The sequence below is a fragment of the Coregonus clupeaformis genome, unplaced genomic scaffold (assembly GCF_020615455.1).
Source record: "Coregonus clupeaformis isolate EN_2021a unplaced genomic scaffold, ASM2061545v1 scaf0458, whole genome shotgun sequence".
NCBI classification, from domain to species: domain Eukaryota; kingdom Metazoa; phylum Chordata; class Actinopteri; order Salmoniformes; family Salmonidae; genus Coregonus; species Coregonus clupeaformis.
The window spans coordinates 237,769-257,017 of NW_025533913.1; the positions used below are offsets into that span (position 1 = coordinate 237,769).

Genomic DNA, 19,249 nt, shown 5'->3' on the forward strand with positions numbered 1-19,249 from the left:
GTTACATTAATCTGTGCAGTTGAGAAAAATTCATCAGAATTGAGCTGCCTGTGTAAATGCAGCCTCAGTCACCACACGGTGTCTGCAAATGCTTTCTTGAACCTTGAACTAAGTGTTGAAATAATTGCTGCTTCTGATAAAAGAAAGGCCATAATAAGTTACATAACTTGTGTGGGATGGGCACTAGAACAGACTTCTGTAGAAGTTCTGTGAGACAAAATATCAAGAATATTCACTGAAGAGTGACAATGAAATTGAGAATGAAATAACACCTCAAAAGTTGGTTCATAATAAAAACGAAAAGTTGAACAGTATATAAATCCAACACAAACATTTAAATATTTACTTGTAAAAAAGTGGGTTTGAAACTGAAACAACACCCTGGGGGTTTTCTGAAAGATAACTATAAAGACCTTGCAATGCAATACAACCCTAACATATATTTCAAGTTAGTGGATCAGATAAATGGCCATACTATTTCAAGCATCATTGAAGTTCGTCGCTTGATATCACATAACGCCGACATACATTTTGAAACAATGTTCAGCACTCACTCACTCCAGCCAAAATCAGCTGATCGGCTTCACAAGGGAAGCCACGTGTCACATGACACTTCCAGTCTTGAGCAACATGGCTGCACGACAGGAGTGAGTACATTATTTTCTGTATTATTTCTGTGATTTCTCTTTGTGTTAAGCGTGATTGGGCACTGATTCTAAATAAATAAAAATGTATAATGCATGAATTGTTAGCTCGCTAGCTATCTGCATATACCTGATCAACTAAGCTAACTCTCGATAAAATAATGTATGTGCTAACTGTAAGTCGCTCTGGATAAGAGCGTCTGCTAAATGACAAAAATGTAAATGTTATCGGTGCTAACTGTCAAGCGTAAGAAAAGAGCGGCGTACTTTTTGCAGGTTGGCACTCAGGAATCAATGAGCAACGTTGCCAGTTAATTAACTAACTACCTATGCCTGTCTAACTTGATATTTATTCGCAGGATAGGGAAAAAATAGGTGGTTACAGCTCCAGTTTGTGGATAATATTAGCAAGTCTCTCTACAGACGGGTTGCTTCCGGAATAATATTAGTGCTGGGAATTGCCAGGGACCTCACGATACGATATTATCACGATACTTAGCTAGGTGGCGATACGATATGTACTGCGATTCTATATGTATCACGATTTATCACAATTCGATGTCTGCGGCAGAGGGACAGGAGAGAGCCATAATTATAAAAACTAGTTTTCATCAGTCAAGCACTGAAAACATGTGTTTTGGCTAGTTGGCTCACCATTTAAAAGTAAGATTGAGGCCAAACTATAGGACGTTTTTGAGCAGGTACAGCCAACTAGCACTAGCCAACATTAACTACCTAGCAAAAAAAAGGGAGAGAGAATCGATATAATATTGTCAAAAATACGCTACTGCAGTGGTCACCAACCTTTTCTGAGTCAAGATCACTTTTACAGTCCAAAAACAAGCCGAGATCTACTGCTCAGACCATGTAACATTAATAAAAACAGTTCTGTAGGAATGAAGTTTGTGCAGTAGGCCTAATACTTTATCACAGCATATTGGCTATATGTGCGTGGCCTGCCAATATTGTTATTCTAAGACCATATTATATTTAAAAACTCGAGCTTTGATAACGAAATAGATCAGTTGTACCACTTGCGAGGCACAGCTGAGCATACATTGAAGTAATTCGCTTTTTTATTTTACTGGACTGAGTATCTGCATCTGATGGTCAGTCTCAGCGGAGGGAGGGAGAGAGCAGCAGAGGGTCCGCCTCTCACTGTCCCTGCTCTCTCCTTTACTCCGGTGAGACTGGACAGAGAGAGGAAACCGTCCTACCACTGATGGCGAAACTCGAGTCGCACCGCATTATTTTTGCCTCATGCACAAATTCATGTTGCTTTGACTAGAGAAAGTGAAATATTCCTTGATATTAAAATAGATATGACAAGCTGCTAATAATAAAAACGCAGGCCTATCGATACACTTGGCTACTAATTAATTGCAGCTGTGGCGCGAGAGGAAGTAGGGAGAAGCGCGTTTTGTAAAAGTGTTGACTGTGCTGAATAAAAACTTTAAAACAAACTAACTCATAAAAACAGCAGGGCTTTGCTGTATTCTTTGACAGTTTATCTCTGGTCATGGTTTTAAAAGTTATGAAATCTCACGTAGGCTAGTATCAAACTTTGCTGTGGGGTCATGGAAGCTGTACTAGGCACTGTGATTTGAGCTATCTAATTGGCCAGCGCAGTAGGAACACTTGATTTAACTACAGCTCTTCTGGTCAGCCGGGTAGATGGAGTTTGACCCTTCAGACAAATTAAATGTTCAAAACACATTGCCTACCTGGCACGCAGGGCTTCTGAATCAAGTGCACCTTCTGCCAAAAGCGCAAAGTCTAATCAAATAAAAAAAAGGAGCGCAAGCCTTTATCGTTGGCTTTTCTACAGAAATGTTTGGTGATCAACTAAGAATGCCTAGAAGATCTACCGGTTGGTGGCCACTGCTCTACTGTATCGATTTCCCCCATCCCTACAATATGTCAATGCTCCAATTATTATTAATTGATATGGAGGTGATGCATTATACTCTATCCTCCTATCATAGCTCATGTTTCTTGTTTAAATGTACTGCATCTCTGAAGCAGGAAGCCCACGTTGAAACCCACTCACATGATCACAGAAGTGTTTAGACAACTTATTGTTGAGTTGACAAAATCTGAGGCAGGTTGGTGATCAACAACTCTACATTTAGTGATCTTTGATCATGTAAATCGGTATGTGTTGTTACTAAATCACACTAGGAAGGGAGCACTCTCCAGAGATCAAGTGTTATCTTTACCACACACTGGGGATCATTAAACCAGATCCATTTAGGGCAATAATGTTCTACAGTTCCATCCATCTGAGTTTGTGCACAATCATCTTTTTTGTTGAGTGTAAAACTCTTGAGTCCTAAAAATTGTCAATATCCTCACCACTTCTGCTAAAGTTTCAGTAAAAATGTCACTTTCATAACTGTGTGCAGTGTAATGATGAACAACTATTTTTATTTTTTTAATTGTATATTTACTAAAGTGTTTGTCAGTATTTTATAGATTTTTTTTTTGAATGTTTCAGTTCAGCTGATTCTGTCTAAGGCAGGCAATTGGGTTAGGTAACTGAAAATAGCAAACTACTAGACAGTAATGTACAACATATTAACCCATTTCCCAATGCTGTCTTTCTGTAGACCTGTGTATTGGCTGGGCAAAGACACCCTGAGAGTGTCAGCAGCCCTGTTTGCTGAGAACCGGCGGCGGCTGTGCCAGGGCCTGAAGGCCGAGGATGGGATGCCCCCCAAGTCTGTGGTCGTGCTGCAGGGAGGGGAGCAGAAGCAGAGATACTGCACCGATACAGACATGCTCTTCAGACAGGTACATGTTTAATAACAGTCAATTACAGATATGCCTTTTATCCCAAAGCAACGTATAGTGCATACATTTTCATATTGATGACCCCAACGGGAATTGAATCCACAATTCTGCCGTTGTTCTACCAACTGAGCCACATAGGATCACACATTGATGAGATGGATGAAATGTGACTGAGGACCCTGGCTGACTCTTGACTCATGTGGTTCTGTTCTGTAGGAGTCCTTCTTCCATTGGGCTTTTGGAGTGACTGAAGCTGACTGCTACGGAGCCATTGATGTGGACACTGGAAAATCCATCCTCTTTGTGCCCAAGCTGCCTGAGAGCTATGCAACCTGGATGGGAGAGTGAGTCAGTCACTGTAACTCAAACTATATGTGAATATGATCAGCCTCAGGAGACAGCCCACCACTTTCAGCATCATGGACTCAGACACTAAGAATACTCCTTAGGCCTGCTCATTAAAACAAATTGTGTCATTGTCTGTTGACAGGATCCATCCGCGGGAATACTTCAAGGAGAAATACGCCGTCGATGAGGTGCAATACACCTGTGATGTAAGTTAGTGTGTCACGTTTGCATGCACATACTGTACACCTTACCCATCTTTGTAGTGTTGTAGCTTAGCTTGTGACCTTGTAGCTTCACTCGTTTCCCTCTATTTGATAGTGTCAGTTCTCTCTGATCCCTCAACAAGGCTGCCTTTCTTTCTGAACTCTTACAGATTGCTGATGTCTTCTCCAAGATGAAGCTTAGAGCCCTTCTAACTTTGGTTTGCTCTTAATATATTCTGTTGATGCTATGATAGTGGTTTACAGTAGCAGTTCATTAGATAAAGTATCATTTTAAGAGAGACGTGAAAGTGGGCCTGATAAGTATTTCATGTTTCTTCCAGCGTGGACAGAACACAGATAGTGGAAGTACCTGCCGCGAAGCCTCCTTTGAAGGAATCAGTCAGTACGTTTAATTGGCATCAATTGATATCCATTTGAATCAAACTTGTATTTCTAATTTATTTGGTTGAATGTTTTACCTTGATCAAATGATCTTGTGTCTTATATTTCAGATTCCAAGTGAACAACACTCTTCTGCATCCAGTCATTGTGGAATGGTAAGTACTGTATGATACTATATCCAGCTCGTAACCATTGGTTGCTGCTTCTTTTCTGTTATTTATGTGGAACTATTTTTGTAAAACCTTATTAGTCTACTGTGGCTGTTTCACACTGAGTCATCTGAGGTGGTGACTGGATCTCTAATATGAAGAGAATCATTAAGACATAAATGGTGGTAGAAACCATGACCAAGAATAGAATCAGAAAAACACCTCACTAACAAGATGGCAAGATGCTGATTTCCCTGAAAGATAAAGAGGGCAGTGTAAGGCTCCTCCAGCAGTGAGGAATGGATGAGTAATACAGGTATTATTTCTGCATTCATTATGAGCTACCAAATATAAAGCACCCACATGCATACACACACAAACACAGAGCTTTGGCTTTCATCATCATTCTTTTGCCTCTGGTTGGGTGCTATAAGCCAGGCTTAGTATGTGTTTGTGCATGATATAATTAAGCAGTAAGGCCCAAGGGGGTGTGGTATATGACCAATATACCACGGCTAAGGGCTGTTCTTATGCACGATACAATGCGGAGTGCCTGGATACAGCCCTTAGCCGTGGTATATTGGCCATATACCACAAACCCTGAGGTGCCTTATTGCTATTATAAGCTGGTTACCAACGTAATTGAACAGTAAAAAGTCATGTTTTGTCATACCCGTGGTATATGGTCTGACATACCATGGCTTTCAGCCAATCAGCATTTCAGGGCTCGAACCACCCGGTTTATAATATAGAAATATACACCTGGCATATTGATCTAGGAGGCTCTTGACTCCTTGTTTCTTCTCTTCCTGCAGCCGGCTGACTAAGACTGACATGGAGCTGGAGGTCCTGCGATACACTAACCGGATTTCCAGTGAAGCCCATAAAGAGGTAAAATCCTGCAGAACAGACAGACAGACATACATACCTGCCACAGGGAGAGAAGGAGCTCAAGATTCTGGCTCATCTGTGCATTTTGGATTTTAGGGGACCAAAAGTATTGGGACAAATTCACTTATGTGTATTAAAGTAGTCCACAGTTTAGTATTTGGTCCCATATTCCTAGCACGCAATGATTACATCAAGCTTTATCATGAATAAAGATAAGTGAGAAAGTTGGATGCACAAATATCATACCCCCCAAAAATGCTAACCTCCCCTGTTATTGTAATGTTGAGAGGTTAGCATGTCTTGGGGGTATGATATGTGTGCGTTATCATTATTCACAATGAATTCAGGACTATCCTAAGTCATGGTAGCATCCACATGAATGTAGAAGTGTTTAGAAACATATTCTATTCTTATTTACAATAAAAGTAACTCTAAAATGACACAATACATTATTTACCATTCATTTATATTGGGCACCAAATAATCTGAAACACAACCAACACAAACAGCAAATGCATCCAACAAGTTTGTAGTCACAAGCTTGATGTAATCATTGTGTGCTAGGAATATGGGACCAAATACTAAACTTTGGTACACTACATAGCCTTTGGTCCCCTAAAATGGGGGGACTATGTACAAAAAGTGCTGTAATTTCTAAACGGTTCACCCGATGTGGATGAAAGTACCCTCAAATTAAAGCTGAGAGTCTGCACTTTAACCTCATAGTAATTGTATCATTACAAAGTGCTGGAGTACAGAGCCAAAACAACCAAAAATGTGTCACTGTCCCAATACTTTTGGAGCTCACCATGTTGTTATATCAAGATTCATATATGAATATAATCAAAGCTAAAATAATACATCTCAGAGGCATCAATGCCCACTTGCAGCCTTGTATATCACAGGTACAGCCAACCTGAAGTGCTTTTTTCATTTCTCTTCAGATCATGAAGAATGTGAGACCTGGACAGAAAGAGTATGAAATGGAGAGGTGAGTGGAGCTTTTTATCATGAAGGGTATGCCTGCAATATTGAACTGTTTCTACCGTATAAAAGTATATTGTATGAAGAAAAGGCTATGTAATGTACTATGTCCTGTCTGACCATAAAGGTGATGGTAGAACAGTATGTTCCTTATCTATGCCAAGGTGTGTTCCTCTGGATAAACTACATTCACAGCACTACAGATCTGATCAATACTGAAGTCATAAGTATTTGGACAAATTCACTTATAGTGTAGTCAAAAGGGTAGTATTTGGTCCCATATTCCTTGCACGCAATGACAACATCATGCTTGTGACTATAAACGTGTTGGATTCATTTTGGTTTGTCTTGTGCCATTTACTTTTATTGTAAGTAAGAATAGAAGATGTTTCTGAACACTTCTACCTTAATGTGGATGTTACCATGATAATGGACCATCAGGCAAAAATCCTATCCTCCCCTGTTATTAGTAATGGTGAGAGGTTAGCATGTTTTGTTGTAGCCTCTGAACGGCATCTCACTCATCATTATTCATGATTTTTCTTAATCGTGGCATTATCATGATTTATTTAGAAGGGTTCAGAAATATCTTATCCACTGACTTAGAAAGAAAATGATTAGTCATCATTCATCATTCAGTTACTATTGGGCAAAACATAATCCAAAACAAGTTTGTAGAGTCACAAGTTTGATGTAATCATTGCATGCAAGGAATAAGGGACCAAATACTAAACTTTTGACTACTTTGATACACTATAAGTGCATTTGTCCAAGTACTTATGACTTCTTCACATGGGGGGGACAATACATGAAGTGCTTTTATTTCTAAATGGTAAAACAGATACAGTATGTATGAAAATCCCCTCAAATAAAAGGTGACATTCTGTACTGTCACCTCATGTGAAACATTTGATTTCAAATCTAAAATGCTGGAGTATAGAGACAAATGAAAAAATGACTTCACTGTCCAAATACATATGGAGGGGAGTGTATTTACGATGTAGCAACAGCCACCCACTGAGCTGAATCAATTTCCTGTTTCTAGCTGGCAGCTTTTTGTGTTTTTAATTAAACCTTCATCTGGGTGACTGAAGAGTGTAAATAATCTGAGCTACTATATCAGCGCCCCTCGCCAGCCCACTATCTGACTAATTGACTGCAGCAAGAACGTGCAGCAGAGAATATGTAATCACTGACTCAAGTCTCCAGTGAATAGACAAATAAACTAGTGAAGATGAGTCCAAATGCTTTTATTATACTATCCTCCTGTTAAGTATCAGGCGATGGAGATCTTCAAGGTGGGGTCGCTTTGGATAAAAGCGTCTGCTAAATGGCATATTATTATTATTATTATTATTATATTATTATAGGTTTAAGTGACTCCCCTCTTGTATTCTAGGCTAATGAATATGAAAAATGAGGTTAACCCCCTCATATATTGTCATTGTTAGAGCTGGGGAGCTTCTTGTGTATGGTCGCTCATGTCAATGCTTTACTGTTGCAGCCTGTTCCAGCACTATTGCTACTCTCATGGGGGAATGCGTCACACCTCCTACACCTGTATCTGTGGAACGTAAGGCACTTCCCTTTGCTACACAGAATGGGGTTAATGGAGAACATAGAGCATCTGAAATGCATGACAGCTGAGGTCAATTTGGATATACAGAAATGAGGTGCTATTTTTCTATCTGACTTGTATGTTCAGTGCCTCTATAATGACCTACTTGTATGCTTAAATCTTCAACAGTGGAAACAATGGCTCAGTTCTGCACTATGGCCATGCAGGAGCTCCTAATGACAAGACCATCCATGACGGAGACATGTGGTAAGTCGGCCATCATTTCACATGATGTGACGTTATTCCACTCCTCAATTGTCCTTTTTGGGTTGTTTGCTTGGTTTTGTTAGATGATATGTTCATTTCGTCTTGGATTTGTATATCAAAAACACTTGCAGTGATCTGTTGTTTTGTTTAATGGAATACTGTACATCTCAGATAGCTACACCTCCCCAGCTGTCATTAGTATAGTAGGGTGTTGTCTTGTACTCACTGTTAGCTGGATCCACTGAGTGGCTCTCCCATGGGTTTACTCATAGACAGAGCACAGCTTGGACTGGGTTTGAACCTGAGGCAGGCTGCTGTGTGTATAGGGACTACTGATGGAGATTTAAAGTGGCTGTGTGGAGCGCCCATGGTGACACAACATGAGCACCTTTGAAAGGCAAAACTTGTATTCATTCTGATGTACATGCTGTGAACAATTTCTCTGATTTATGTTTGGAAATGATGCTGGAATGGCTGTAGAGCCCTCTGGGTGAGCAATAACACTGATGTAACTGTGACCTGTGGTTTTTTCTTGCAGTCTGTTTGACATGGGTGGAGAATACTACTGCTACTCCTCTGACATCACCTGCTCTTTCCCAGCCAATGGAAAGTTCACTCCAGACCAGAAGGCCATCTATGAGGCTGTGCTCAAGTCATCACGGGCTGTCATGGCTGCCATTAAACCAGGTATGATCATACTGTACACAGGCAGGATTGAGGAAGCATTCACTAAACATACAGTACAAACTTAGCTTGGGCAATTTGTTCTATGGTTAGACTAATAGTGAGTTGTTGAAGTCTGAAGACTACCACAGAACATGCCATATCCTCACCACCAGTCATTATCACCTGCATACTAGGCTGCTTTGAAACTTTTAACCTCCAATTAAAAACCTGACTGGAGGGGTCTTGTGTTTCAGAGGTCAAGTGGACAGAGATGCACCGTCTGGCTGACCGGGTTCACCTAGAAGAGCTGGTGAAGATTGGGATCCTGCGTGGGAGTGTGGAGGACATGCTGAAGGTCCACATGGGCTCTGTCTTCATGCCCCACGGCCTGGGACACCTGCTGGGCATCGACGTGCACGACGTGGGCGGATACCCAGAGGTCAGTACCAAAGAGATAGATACAGTATTCTATTTATCTCAATGATCAGTGCTACATAAAGTTCTAAATACACTTCCAAAAAGACATGAGTGGCTCTTTCCTTATGGACAAAGCTAACGTCCGTGTCATGTCGCTTGTTCTTGGTTACACAGGGTATTGAGCGGGTCAACGAGCCCGGTCTGAAGAGCTTGAGGATGGGCCGTCTGGTGCAGGAGCGCATGGTCCTGACTGTGGAGCCTGGTATCTACTTCATCAACCACCTGCTGGACCAGGCCTTGGCCAACCCAGCCCAGAGCTGCTTCATCAACAATGAAGTGCTGGCCCGCTTCCGCGGCTTTGGAGGGGTACGTTTACCTGTCCACAGACAATTTGTGCTAATTCGTTTATGTGCTGGTTTTACTGTCAAAGTGAACCACCCAAAGCTTGCACATAGAAACCCCTTGGTCTCAATCAACTCCATGGCAGCAAATAATATACACATATGCTCTTCTGTTAAGTCTTCTGCTATAACTGCTTCCCCCTGATCCTTATCTGCTGTTGATTGTTAACCTTGGCTCTGACCCTCGTGTCTTACTGGATGTTTCCCCTCCTCTGTCCAGGTGCGTATTGAGGACGACATTGCAGTGACTGCCAGTGGAATGGAGCTGCTCACCTGTGTCCCTCGTACAGTGGAGGAGATTGAGGCTTTCATGGCCGACCGTGGAAAATCCTTCTAAGTAACGTCACTCAAATCCAAGATGATCTAACCAAATGGTATTTTCACTCCTAAATCTGGAGAGAATATCTGTTTTCTGATATAAAGGATGCAGTTTCTCTAATGATATCTTACCTGTCTACATAATGCTATATCTAATCAATAATGGATGCTTTAAATGCTGAACTTTTCAACAAAAGCAGGTTAAACTACCTATACTATTTTAAGCTCTTAGTGATAAAGATAATTTTGAAAATGAAGAGAAATGCAGTGTATTAAACTGCTGTGGCCATCTTGCCATGTAAAAACAGTGTTGACGGTTGACAATATTTCAGTGCCTGGTTAATTGCTTTATGACTGTGTGTAATAATATACTTTATTTTCTTGGACATTTATGCAATTCTCATAAAATACAGTGCAATTTAAGTAAATAAACCCCTCAATTTGCAGTTTTGCGTTCTGTGACATTTGTAGAGGGTGCTTCCATTTGTAAATGCCAGGGAACATAAAGTGTCATGGAACAGTGGGTTGGTTTACTACAACTTTGTAGTAATACTGCCAGTCTTCACTAGATGGGGTCCTTAAGTCATTCTCAAGTTCATGTAGCTCTGGTAAGAAGAGTTGCCTTGTTTCGATGCTCTTATTTGTTACAGATTTGATTCACACCACCAGTGAACTGGTGTTCAGATAAATGGAATGACTACAAATATGCACTAAATAAGTACAAACAACAGAAGTTTATTTACCCATTCTCTCCAACAGTGTCAATCAAACCTTGCCCATTTCCATTATATGAAGTAGTGTACAGTACATTGCAGATGTTTGCATTAAAATTCCAAATACTAAAGTATAGCATTTCAGTCATACCCCATGCCTCTGATAAAAAAAAGATAGTGTTATGTTAAATAAGTGTTAAATCATCAACTTAAATACTTGGCAGTTGGCACATTCAGTTAATTCCCTTTAACTCAGACAAAGTTGCATTGAATACACTATATTATCATGTCTTTACCTACAGATTCCATCCCAGATGTAGCATCTCATTACACATACAGTACATACAGGATGAGAACACATCAACCATGATAAATATGTCCTCAAAACCTTTTATTACAGTGAATGTTACTATGCTGGATGGAATCAAAAAGGAACTCCTTGCTCTTGAGGTACAATACAGGATAAAGGACAAAATAGTGGGGCATAATACTTTACTGGCATGGTCAATGTATCACCTTTGTTTAGGTGTTTACCAGGCCTACATGAGTAAAAGTTTCAATTTACTCAAATTATTTTATTTGTGAAAATGGTGGTACATTACTGCAGTTATAAAGTGTTATGAATAACCCAGTATCCTTTTAGGGAATTAACGTTTCAATCTTCACATGAGCATAACAATTTACAATGGTGTAATACTTTTTATCTCACACAAATGTAGTAGTTATTTTACCTTCTCTTTAAGAAGTATAGTGTTCTAGAACTTCTAACCATCTGCTTTAACCATCCAGTGGGCTCTGGAATGCCTACATCCCTTTCCTAGGCAGCGATTGGTGGAGAGGTAACAGACGTTTTAACCCTGCAGCCAAAAGTGGCCACTGGTGGCTGATAAACCAACGCCCTCCCTGGGGACCCCAACAAATAAATAAAGAGGGCATTCTGCTCTGTTCAGTCACTGGGACGACCTGCTGAATTGCCTTCAGTTCAGCAACGTCTTAATTCACTCATTCATGTATATATGTGTGTATATATATATATACACACAGTGGGGGAAAAAAGTATTTAGTCAGCCACCAATTGTGCAAGTTCTCCCACTTAAAAAGATAAGAGAGGCCTGTCATTTTCATCATAGGTACACGTCAACTATGACAGACACAATGAGAATGTTTTTCTCCAGAAAATCACATTGTAGGATTTTTAATGAATTTATTTGCAAATTATGGTGGAAAATAAGTATTTGGTCAATAACAAAAGTTTCTCAATACTTTGTTATATACCCTTTGTTGGCAATGACACAGGTCAAACGTTTTCTGTAAGTCTTCACAAGGTTTTCACACACTGTTGCTGGTATTTTGGCCCATTCCTCCATGCAGATCTCCTCTAGAGCAGTGATGTTTTGGGGCTGTCGCTGGGCAACACGGACTTTCAACTCCCTCCAAAGATTTTCTATGGGGTTGAGATCTGGAGACTGGCTAGGCCACTCCAGGACCTTGAAATGCTTCTTACGAAGCCACTCCTTCGTTGCCCGGGCGGTGTGTTTGGGATCATTGTCATGCTGAAAGACCCAGCCACGTTTCATCTTCAATGCCCTTGCTGATGGAAGGAGGTTTTCACTCAAAATCTCACGATACATGGCCCCATTCATTCTTTCCTTTACACGGATCAGTCGTCCTGGTCCCTTTGCAGAAAAACAGCCCCAAAGCATGATGTTTCCACCCCCATGCTCCACAGTAGGTATGGTGTTCTTTGAATGCAACTCAGCATTCTTTGTCCTCCAAACGCGACGAGTTGAGTTTTTACCAAAAAGTTCTATTTTGGTTTCATCTGACCATATGACATTCTCCCAATCCTCTTCTGGATCATCCAAATGCACTCTAGCAAACTTCAGACGGGCCTGGACATGTACTGGCTTAAGCAGGGGGACACGTCTGTCACTGCAGGATTTGAGTCCCTGGCGGCGTAGTGTGTTACTGATGGTAGGCTTTGTTACTTTGGTCCCAGCTCTCTGCAGGTCATTATCTAGGTCCCCCCGTGTGGTTCTGGGATTTTTGCTCACCCTTCTTGTGATCATTTTGACCCCACGGGGTGAGATCTTGCGTGGAGCCCCAGATCGAGGGAGATTATCAGTGGTCTTGTATGTCTTCCATTTCCTAATAATTGCTCCCACAGTTGATTTCTTCAAACTAAGCTGCTTACCTATTGCAGATCCAGTCTTCCCAGCCTGGTGCAGGTCTACAATTTTGTTTCTGGTGTCCTTTGACAGCTCTTTGGTCTTGGCCATAGTGGAGTTTGGAGTGTGACTGTTTGAGGTTGTGGACAGGTGTCTTTTATACTGATAACAAGTTCAAACAGGTGCCATTAATACAGGTAACGAGTGGAGGACAGAGGAGCCTCTTAAAGAAGAAGTTACAGGTCTGTGAGAGCCAGAAATCTTGCTTGTTTGTAGGTGACCAAATACTTATTTTCCACCATAATTTGCAAATAAATTCATTAAAAATCCTACAATGTGATTTTCTGGAGAAAAAAAATCTCAATTTGTCTGTCATAGTTGACGTGTACCTATGATGAAAATTACAGGCCTCTCTCATCTTTTTAAGTGGGAGAAATCATGATACACTACAACAAGATATCATGAACATTTTAGAGCTTCATTTGTTAGAGGGTTGCTGTATAAAACTGGTAAACTGTCACTTAAACACTTTACAACTTAAGTTGTCTTAGCACCATAACTTGGGGCTCTATTCAATCCGTATCGCGGAAGTTCAGCGTTACAGCGTGATAGAAATTTAAAGGCAATGTTCCGCATTAGTGGAGACTGCATCACGGTAAACACTGCATATGTCGGCTCAATCGGAAATTACCTTAACATTTATATTGCGCCATCTGTAACACTTCACTGGTACAGATTAAATGGAGCCCTAGATCTGGACAGATTGAGAAATTACTGTTTGACATGTCCTCCTGTGAAATACTGAAATCTTTGGTCAACTAAACTGCTATGTCGGAGAGTATTGAATAGAGCCCTCATGATACGTAATTGGGGATAATTTCAGAGCAAGCTTGGGCAACTTCATACTACATGTAGTTAATTAGATCATAAATATTGTGGATTTTAAAGATGAAAGAAGCTTATTAAAATGTGTGCAGTCTATACATTACGCAAAACAAACAATCTTGCTTTCCTTTCATACTGTATCTTCCTCTCCTTTCATGTAATCCAAGAGAGCCATGGTAGTCAAGAGTCTCATCACAGATGCGGTAGCAGTCCTTAGTTGTAAGAAAGATAACTCCCACACCTGATATTACCTCTGTACATTGTTTATTTTGTCAATGTTTAGGCCAAATACCTTTTTCAAGACCTTAAGCCATTCAGGTGAATGGCAGCAACAAACTGCTTCCCACGAAACACAACAAAAGCCCAGACAGGAACTTTTATTGGAGGGGACTCTGGTTACAGTCCATAAAGTGATTCCAGATTCTTCGGTTTGGTGCCCTGTCGATCATCTCGCCTCACCAGAGCGCCTCCACTCATAGCTCTGTTAAACGTGTCCTTCACAACCATCCTCCACGAACCATTCAGTTTCCCGTATTGCCCATTGGCAATCTCCTCACAAGCCAAAAACAAGTTTGGCTTCTTTACGGTCTTTCAGTTTTTCAGTCTGTATTTCAGCACTCATATTATAGTATCCAGTCAGTGTCCACCCAGAGTCAGGTTCTAGACTGTCCCCTCCCCTGTGGGTCAGTGTGTTTGGCCCAGGGACTGAGGGCCTGCTCTGGGCACCGTGGCAGGCCCCCTAGAGGTCTGAGGCCTGGAGAGAGGGGGCTAGCTGAGTCCCCTGTGTTGTGACTGTCTGTGGGCCACTCGTGTGCAGGAGGCACAGCAGGTTGTTTTGTAGTAGTCGTACACACAGAGACGTGCCTGGACCACCACATTGCAGTTGAAATACTTGTCTCGACAGTTCTCGTCTGAAAAACAATCATAATATCGAAAGTCAGTGATCAGTGATTTTAAGTTTTAGAAATCTTTAAGTATTTTCACAAGTTTTCCGTATGGAATAAGATCTTCATAAATGTTTAACCATTTTAGACTAAAATCCCCTCTAACCCTCATTAAAAATGTCTGACAGTAGTTAGGACCAGACCAGCCATCATTAACCAATCCAACTGTATGACATTCCAGAGGAGGTGCCTTGGCCCCTGATCCATATTTACTATACAGTAGTAACTGACCTATGTGTGGGACGCAGGGCTCTGGGTTGCACTCCTCTCTCTCCACTGGTTTCAGCTGCTCCTCACAGCCCTCACTGGAAAGCATGTCATCAGACAGACAGCGCACCTCCCTCACACGGAAGCCCCCCTCACACGTCTTAGAACACTGCAGGGACAGAGAATACAGTACAAACCTCATTCTCCCTTTCTTCAATTGCACTTACAAGAGAGTGTATTTCACAAGTTACAACTCCACATAAGAGCGTGTGTCTGTGTTTTTTCATGTGTGAGTGCGTGCATGTGTGGGCATGTGCGTGTACAGTTACTCACAGCACTCCAGTCTGTATGGTACCACTTGGCCCCGCAGGACTTGAGGTGGCAGCTCTGCTGATTAAGAGGCTTGTCGAGAGAGGAACATTCGTATGGCGGCATTACATTGAAACCCTCCTCAGACTTCATCAGACACACCACTGCCCTCTGCTGGCTGCCCGAGCCACACTCCGCTGAGCACTGGAGGAAGGAGGCAAAACCATAGGGAAACTACACATGGGCATGACATGAGACATCTGAACTGTTTCAACATGTTTAGTTTTTTCAAATAAAAAGGCATGATTGGCTCATTTGATTGGCTGACCTGAGTTATGTGATAGAAGGTATACCTTACTTACAGGGACGGTTTCCTGGACAGAGATTAAGCCTAGTCCTGGACTAAAAAGCTATTTCAAATGGAAATAATGAACAAGGAATTTGTAACATCTGAGTGTTCCTCTTTGTATCGTGGGGTAAGATGTTTTGTTGTTGGGGGGGTGGATAGGTAATACAACTGACATGAGACATCAGCAGAAATGTAAATAATGGACAGGAGACATCTGTAAAATCAGCAGCAAATCCTCATCCTAATCTTTTCCCAGATGATGTGTCCCTACAAGCCCAGTTTGACCCGGTGTTGTCCGGTCTTACCTGACTCCAGGGGGCTGTAAACCACTCGATGCGACTCTCACAGGGGCCGTGATTACAGACCTGAGAGTCAGCGGGGCGCTCATGACCACACCCCTCCAGAGGCAGGCTGCTGATGTGATTGGTCAGGCACAGAACGCCGCGCGTCCGCACGCCCATCCCACACTCAGCAGAACACTGCAGAGAGCAAAAACATGGTAAGCAACAATACAAACAGTTGACCTATGGCGTGATTCAATCCGATCAGCAGTAGATCTGTGTATAGCGCACTTGACATTTAACGGTAATTTCCAATTGAGCCGGCATATGCAGCGTTTACTGTGAATGCGGAACATTACCTTTAAAAGGTGCAAAGCTGACAAAGTGCGATCTGATTGAATCCCGGCCCTAGTATCACCCTCATTTTTAACAGTAGTATCAAGTCAATTTGTCTTCAATTATAATCTTGCATATACAATACTGTAGTAGATGCAATCCAATCAAGTACTACAATTACTACAGAATTAGGTTAGAAAAGGGTTAGACAGTGATGGTGAGAGTACATTTCCTCAGTCCTACACATACAGTTGAAGTCGGAAGTTTACATACACTTAGGTTGGAGTCATTAAAACTTGTTTTTCAACCACTCCACAAATTTCTTGTTAACAAACTATAGTTTTGGCAAGTCGGTTAGGACATCTACTTTGTGCATGACACAAGTAATTTTTCCAACAATTGTTTACAGACAGATTATTTCACTTATAATTCACTGTATCACAATTCCAGTGGGTCAGAAGTTTACATACACTAAGTTGACTGTGCCTTTAAACAGCTTGGAAAATTCCAGAAAATGATGTCATGGCTTTAGAAGCTTCTGATAGGCTAATTGACATCATTTGAGTCAATTGGAGGTGTACCTGTGGATGTATTTCTAGGCCTACCTTCAAACTCAGTGCCTCTTTGCTTGACATCATGTAAAAATCAAAAGAAATCAGCGAAGTCCTCAGAACAACAGCAAAGGACCTTGTGAAGATGCTGGAGGAAACAGGTACAAAAGTATCTATATCCACAGTAAAGCGAGTCCTAAAACCGCCATAAAAAAGCCAGACTACGGTTTGCAACTGCACATGGGGACAAAGATCGTACTTTTTGGAGAAATGTCCTCTGGTCAGATGAAACAAAAATAGAACTGTTTGCCCATAATGACCATCGTTATGTTTGGAGGAAAAAGGGGGTAGCTTGCAAGCCGAAGAACATCATCCCAACCGTGAAGCACGGGGGTGGCAGCATCATGCTGTGGGGATGCTTTGCTGCAGGAGGCACTGGTGCACTTCACAAAATAGATGGCATCATGAGGAAGGAAAATTATGTGGATATATTGAAGCAACATCTCAAGACATCAGTCAGGAAGTTAAAGCTTGGTCTCAAATGAGTCTTCCAAATGGACAACGACCCCAAGCATACTTCCAAAGTTGTGGCAAAATGGCTTAAGGACAACAAAGTCAAGGTATTGGAGTGGCCATCACAAAGCCCTGACCCTAATCCTATAGAAAATGTGTGGGCAGAACTGAAAATATGTGTGCGAGCAAGGAGGCCTACAAACCTGACTCAGTTACACAAGCTCTGTCAGGAGGAATGGGCCAAAATTCACCCAACTTATTGTGGGAAGCTTGTGGAAGGCTACCCGAAACGTTTGACCCAAGTTAAACAATTTAAAGGCAATGCTACCAAATACTAATTGAGTGTATGTAAACTTCTGACCCACTGGGAATGTGATTAAATAAATAAAAGCTGAAATAAATCATTCTCTCTACTATTATTCTGACATTTCACATTCTTAAAATAAAGTGGTGATCCTAACTGACCTAAGACAGGGAATTTTTACTAGGATTAAATGTCAGGACTTGTGAAAAACTGAGTTTAAATGTATTTGGCTAAGGTGTATGTAAACTTCCGACTTCAACTGTACATGCCTTATTCCCCCACTCAGTGAAGAACCAACTCTTAACACAGGGCCCCATGTCACAGTTCTCATTGTCACTGGGTCGCAGCTTCATGTTGCACTCCTCGTCCGACACAAAGTCTCCCACGTTGCTGACACAGTGCACCTCCCTGGTCCTCTGGCCCACACCACAGGGAACAGAGCACTGGGGAAACACAGCATGGACAGGAAGAATACTATAGGGGTAAACAGTGTTCAGTTCATCTCATAGTGTAAACACGGGTCAGTTCTCTCTGATGGATGTAACCTGTTGTCTGTGAAAACAGATGCAGTGCAGTGGGCCTGAGACATGTCACAACTTGGAAAATACTCCACAGAATACTTGCTCGGGTTTAATTTAAGGAATGTTAGCAACTTTGGAGGAATGATAACATTTATCTAATTGGGTTTCATGTACTTTCTGATACATTGTTCTAATGCAGTATGGAATATGTTAAATCTTGTCTGAGTACTTTTAACTTTTGATTGAGCCTGCCTGGAGTGTCAGATGGGTGGGTAGGTTTACACTTTTAAGACTATTCTATTAGTTCAACGCGCCGAGCAAGCTCAATTAAGTGCATCTAAAATATTTGAAACAAATACTATTTGAAGCATATTTGAGTCCTCTCCTATGTGCTGACTGAGGGGTCAGTCAGCTGTCTTGTGATTGATTGACAGCTGTCACTCACGGCGCTCCACTCTGTGCGTATCTGCCACTCGCTGCAGATTTTCAGCTGGCAGGTGCTGGTGGTCTCAGGCTGCTCCAAGTGGCGGCAGCGGCTGGTGTGGACGTTGAGGGTCCGGTTGGCGTACACCTGCCTGCACAAGACCTGGCGGTGCTGCATACCCAGACCACATGTCTTACTGCACTCCGACCACTCACCAATGTCCCAGCTGCACAGTAGGACACACAAGGCCCCATGTTCAGAGGGACACAATAGTGATGTGGTACCAACATAGCTAATAAAACATGCGGTCAATTGTCCAATTAGATTCTAATTATGATCTAATTATTAGACTATAAAGAGGACGGGTCAGGATCTTTTCATGAAAAATATATGAAATATGGGTCCTATGACTTCTGCTAAAGCTCTGTGTATTTATTGAAAGAGTGTGTGTAGTGTCTAAGAGCCCTGTATGTAATGTAAGTGTGGTTGAGACAGAGGGGTCTCTCACAAGGCAGGGCAGGGCTGGAGGTTGCAGGGCTCCTCCTGTGAACTGGGCCTGGTGCTGCTGTCACACTGGTTCTCTGGTACCTGCTCATGGCTCAGTCTGTGGACACAGCGGAAGATGGTGTACCTGCTACCTGAAAACCAATACACAGGAGAGCGTTAGATATTCATGACTCAATACTGCATCTTCACTACTCAC

The 19,249-nt window shown here is 41.7% G+C and overlaps 2 protein-coding genes across 2 annotated transcripts in view; one reads left to right on the top strand and one right to left on the bottom strand.

Annotated features, from left to right (window-relative positions):
• Positions 1-563: 563 nt before the first annotated feature.
• On the top strand, positions 564-10,487 carry LOC121583589 (xaa-Pro dipeptidase-like). The gene is made up of 15 exons (XM_045215498.1): positions 564-647; positions 3,254-3,437; positions 3,654-3,781; positions 3,928-3,991; positions 4,159-4,206; positions 4,330-4,391; positions 4,501-4,545; positions 5,355-5,430; positions 6,375-6,421; positions 7,919-7,987; positions 8,162-8,239; positions 8,778-8,926; positions 9,160-9,344; positions 9,497-9,688; positions 9,944-10,487. Exons 1-15 carry the CDS (start codon positions 607-609, stop codon positions 10,058-10,060), a joined length of 1,485 nt encoding a protein of 494 aa, XP_045071433.1. The 5' UTR covers positions 564-606; the 3' UTR covers positions 10,061-10,487.
• A 2,832-nt stretch (positions 10,488-13,319) lies between these two features.
• Positions 13,320-19,249, bottom strand: part of LOC121583590 (thrombospondin type-1 domain-containing protein 4-like) — a 38,848-nt gene continuing 32,918 nt past the window's right edge. Inside the window, exons 9-15 of the mRNA XM_045215499.1 lie at positions 19,055-19,184; positions 18,568-18,772; positions 17,871-18,044; positions 15,922-16,095; positions 15,292-15,471; positions 14,983-15,127; positions 13,320-14,718 (exon numbers count right to left, since the gene is read on the bottom strand). Coding sequence (XP_045071434.1) covers positions 14,576-14,718; positions 14,983-15,127; positions 15,292-15,471; positions 15,922-16,095; positions 17,871-18,044; positions 18,568-18,772; positions 19,055-19,184 — 1,151 coding nt within the window. The 3' untranslated portion in view covers positions 13,320-14,575. The remainder of the gene's footprint in view (positions 14,719-14,982; positions 15,128-15,291; positions 15,472-15,921; positions 16,096-17,870; positions 18,045-18,567; positions 18,773-19,054; positions 19,185-19,249) is intronic.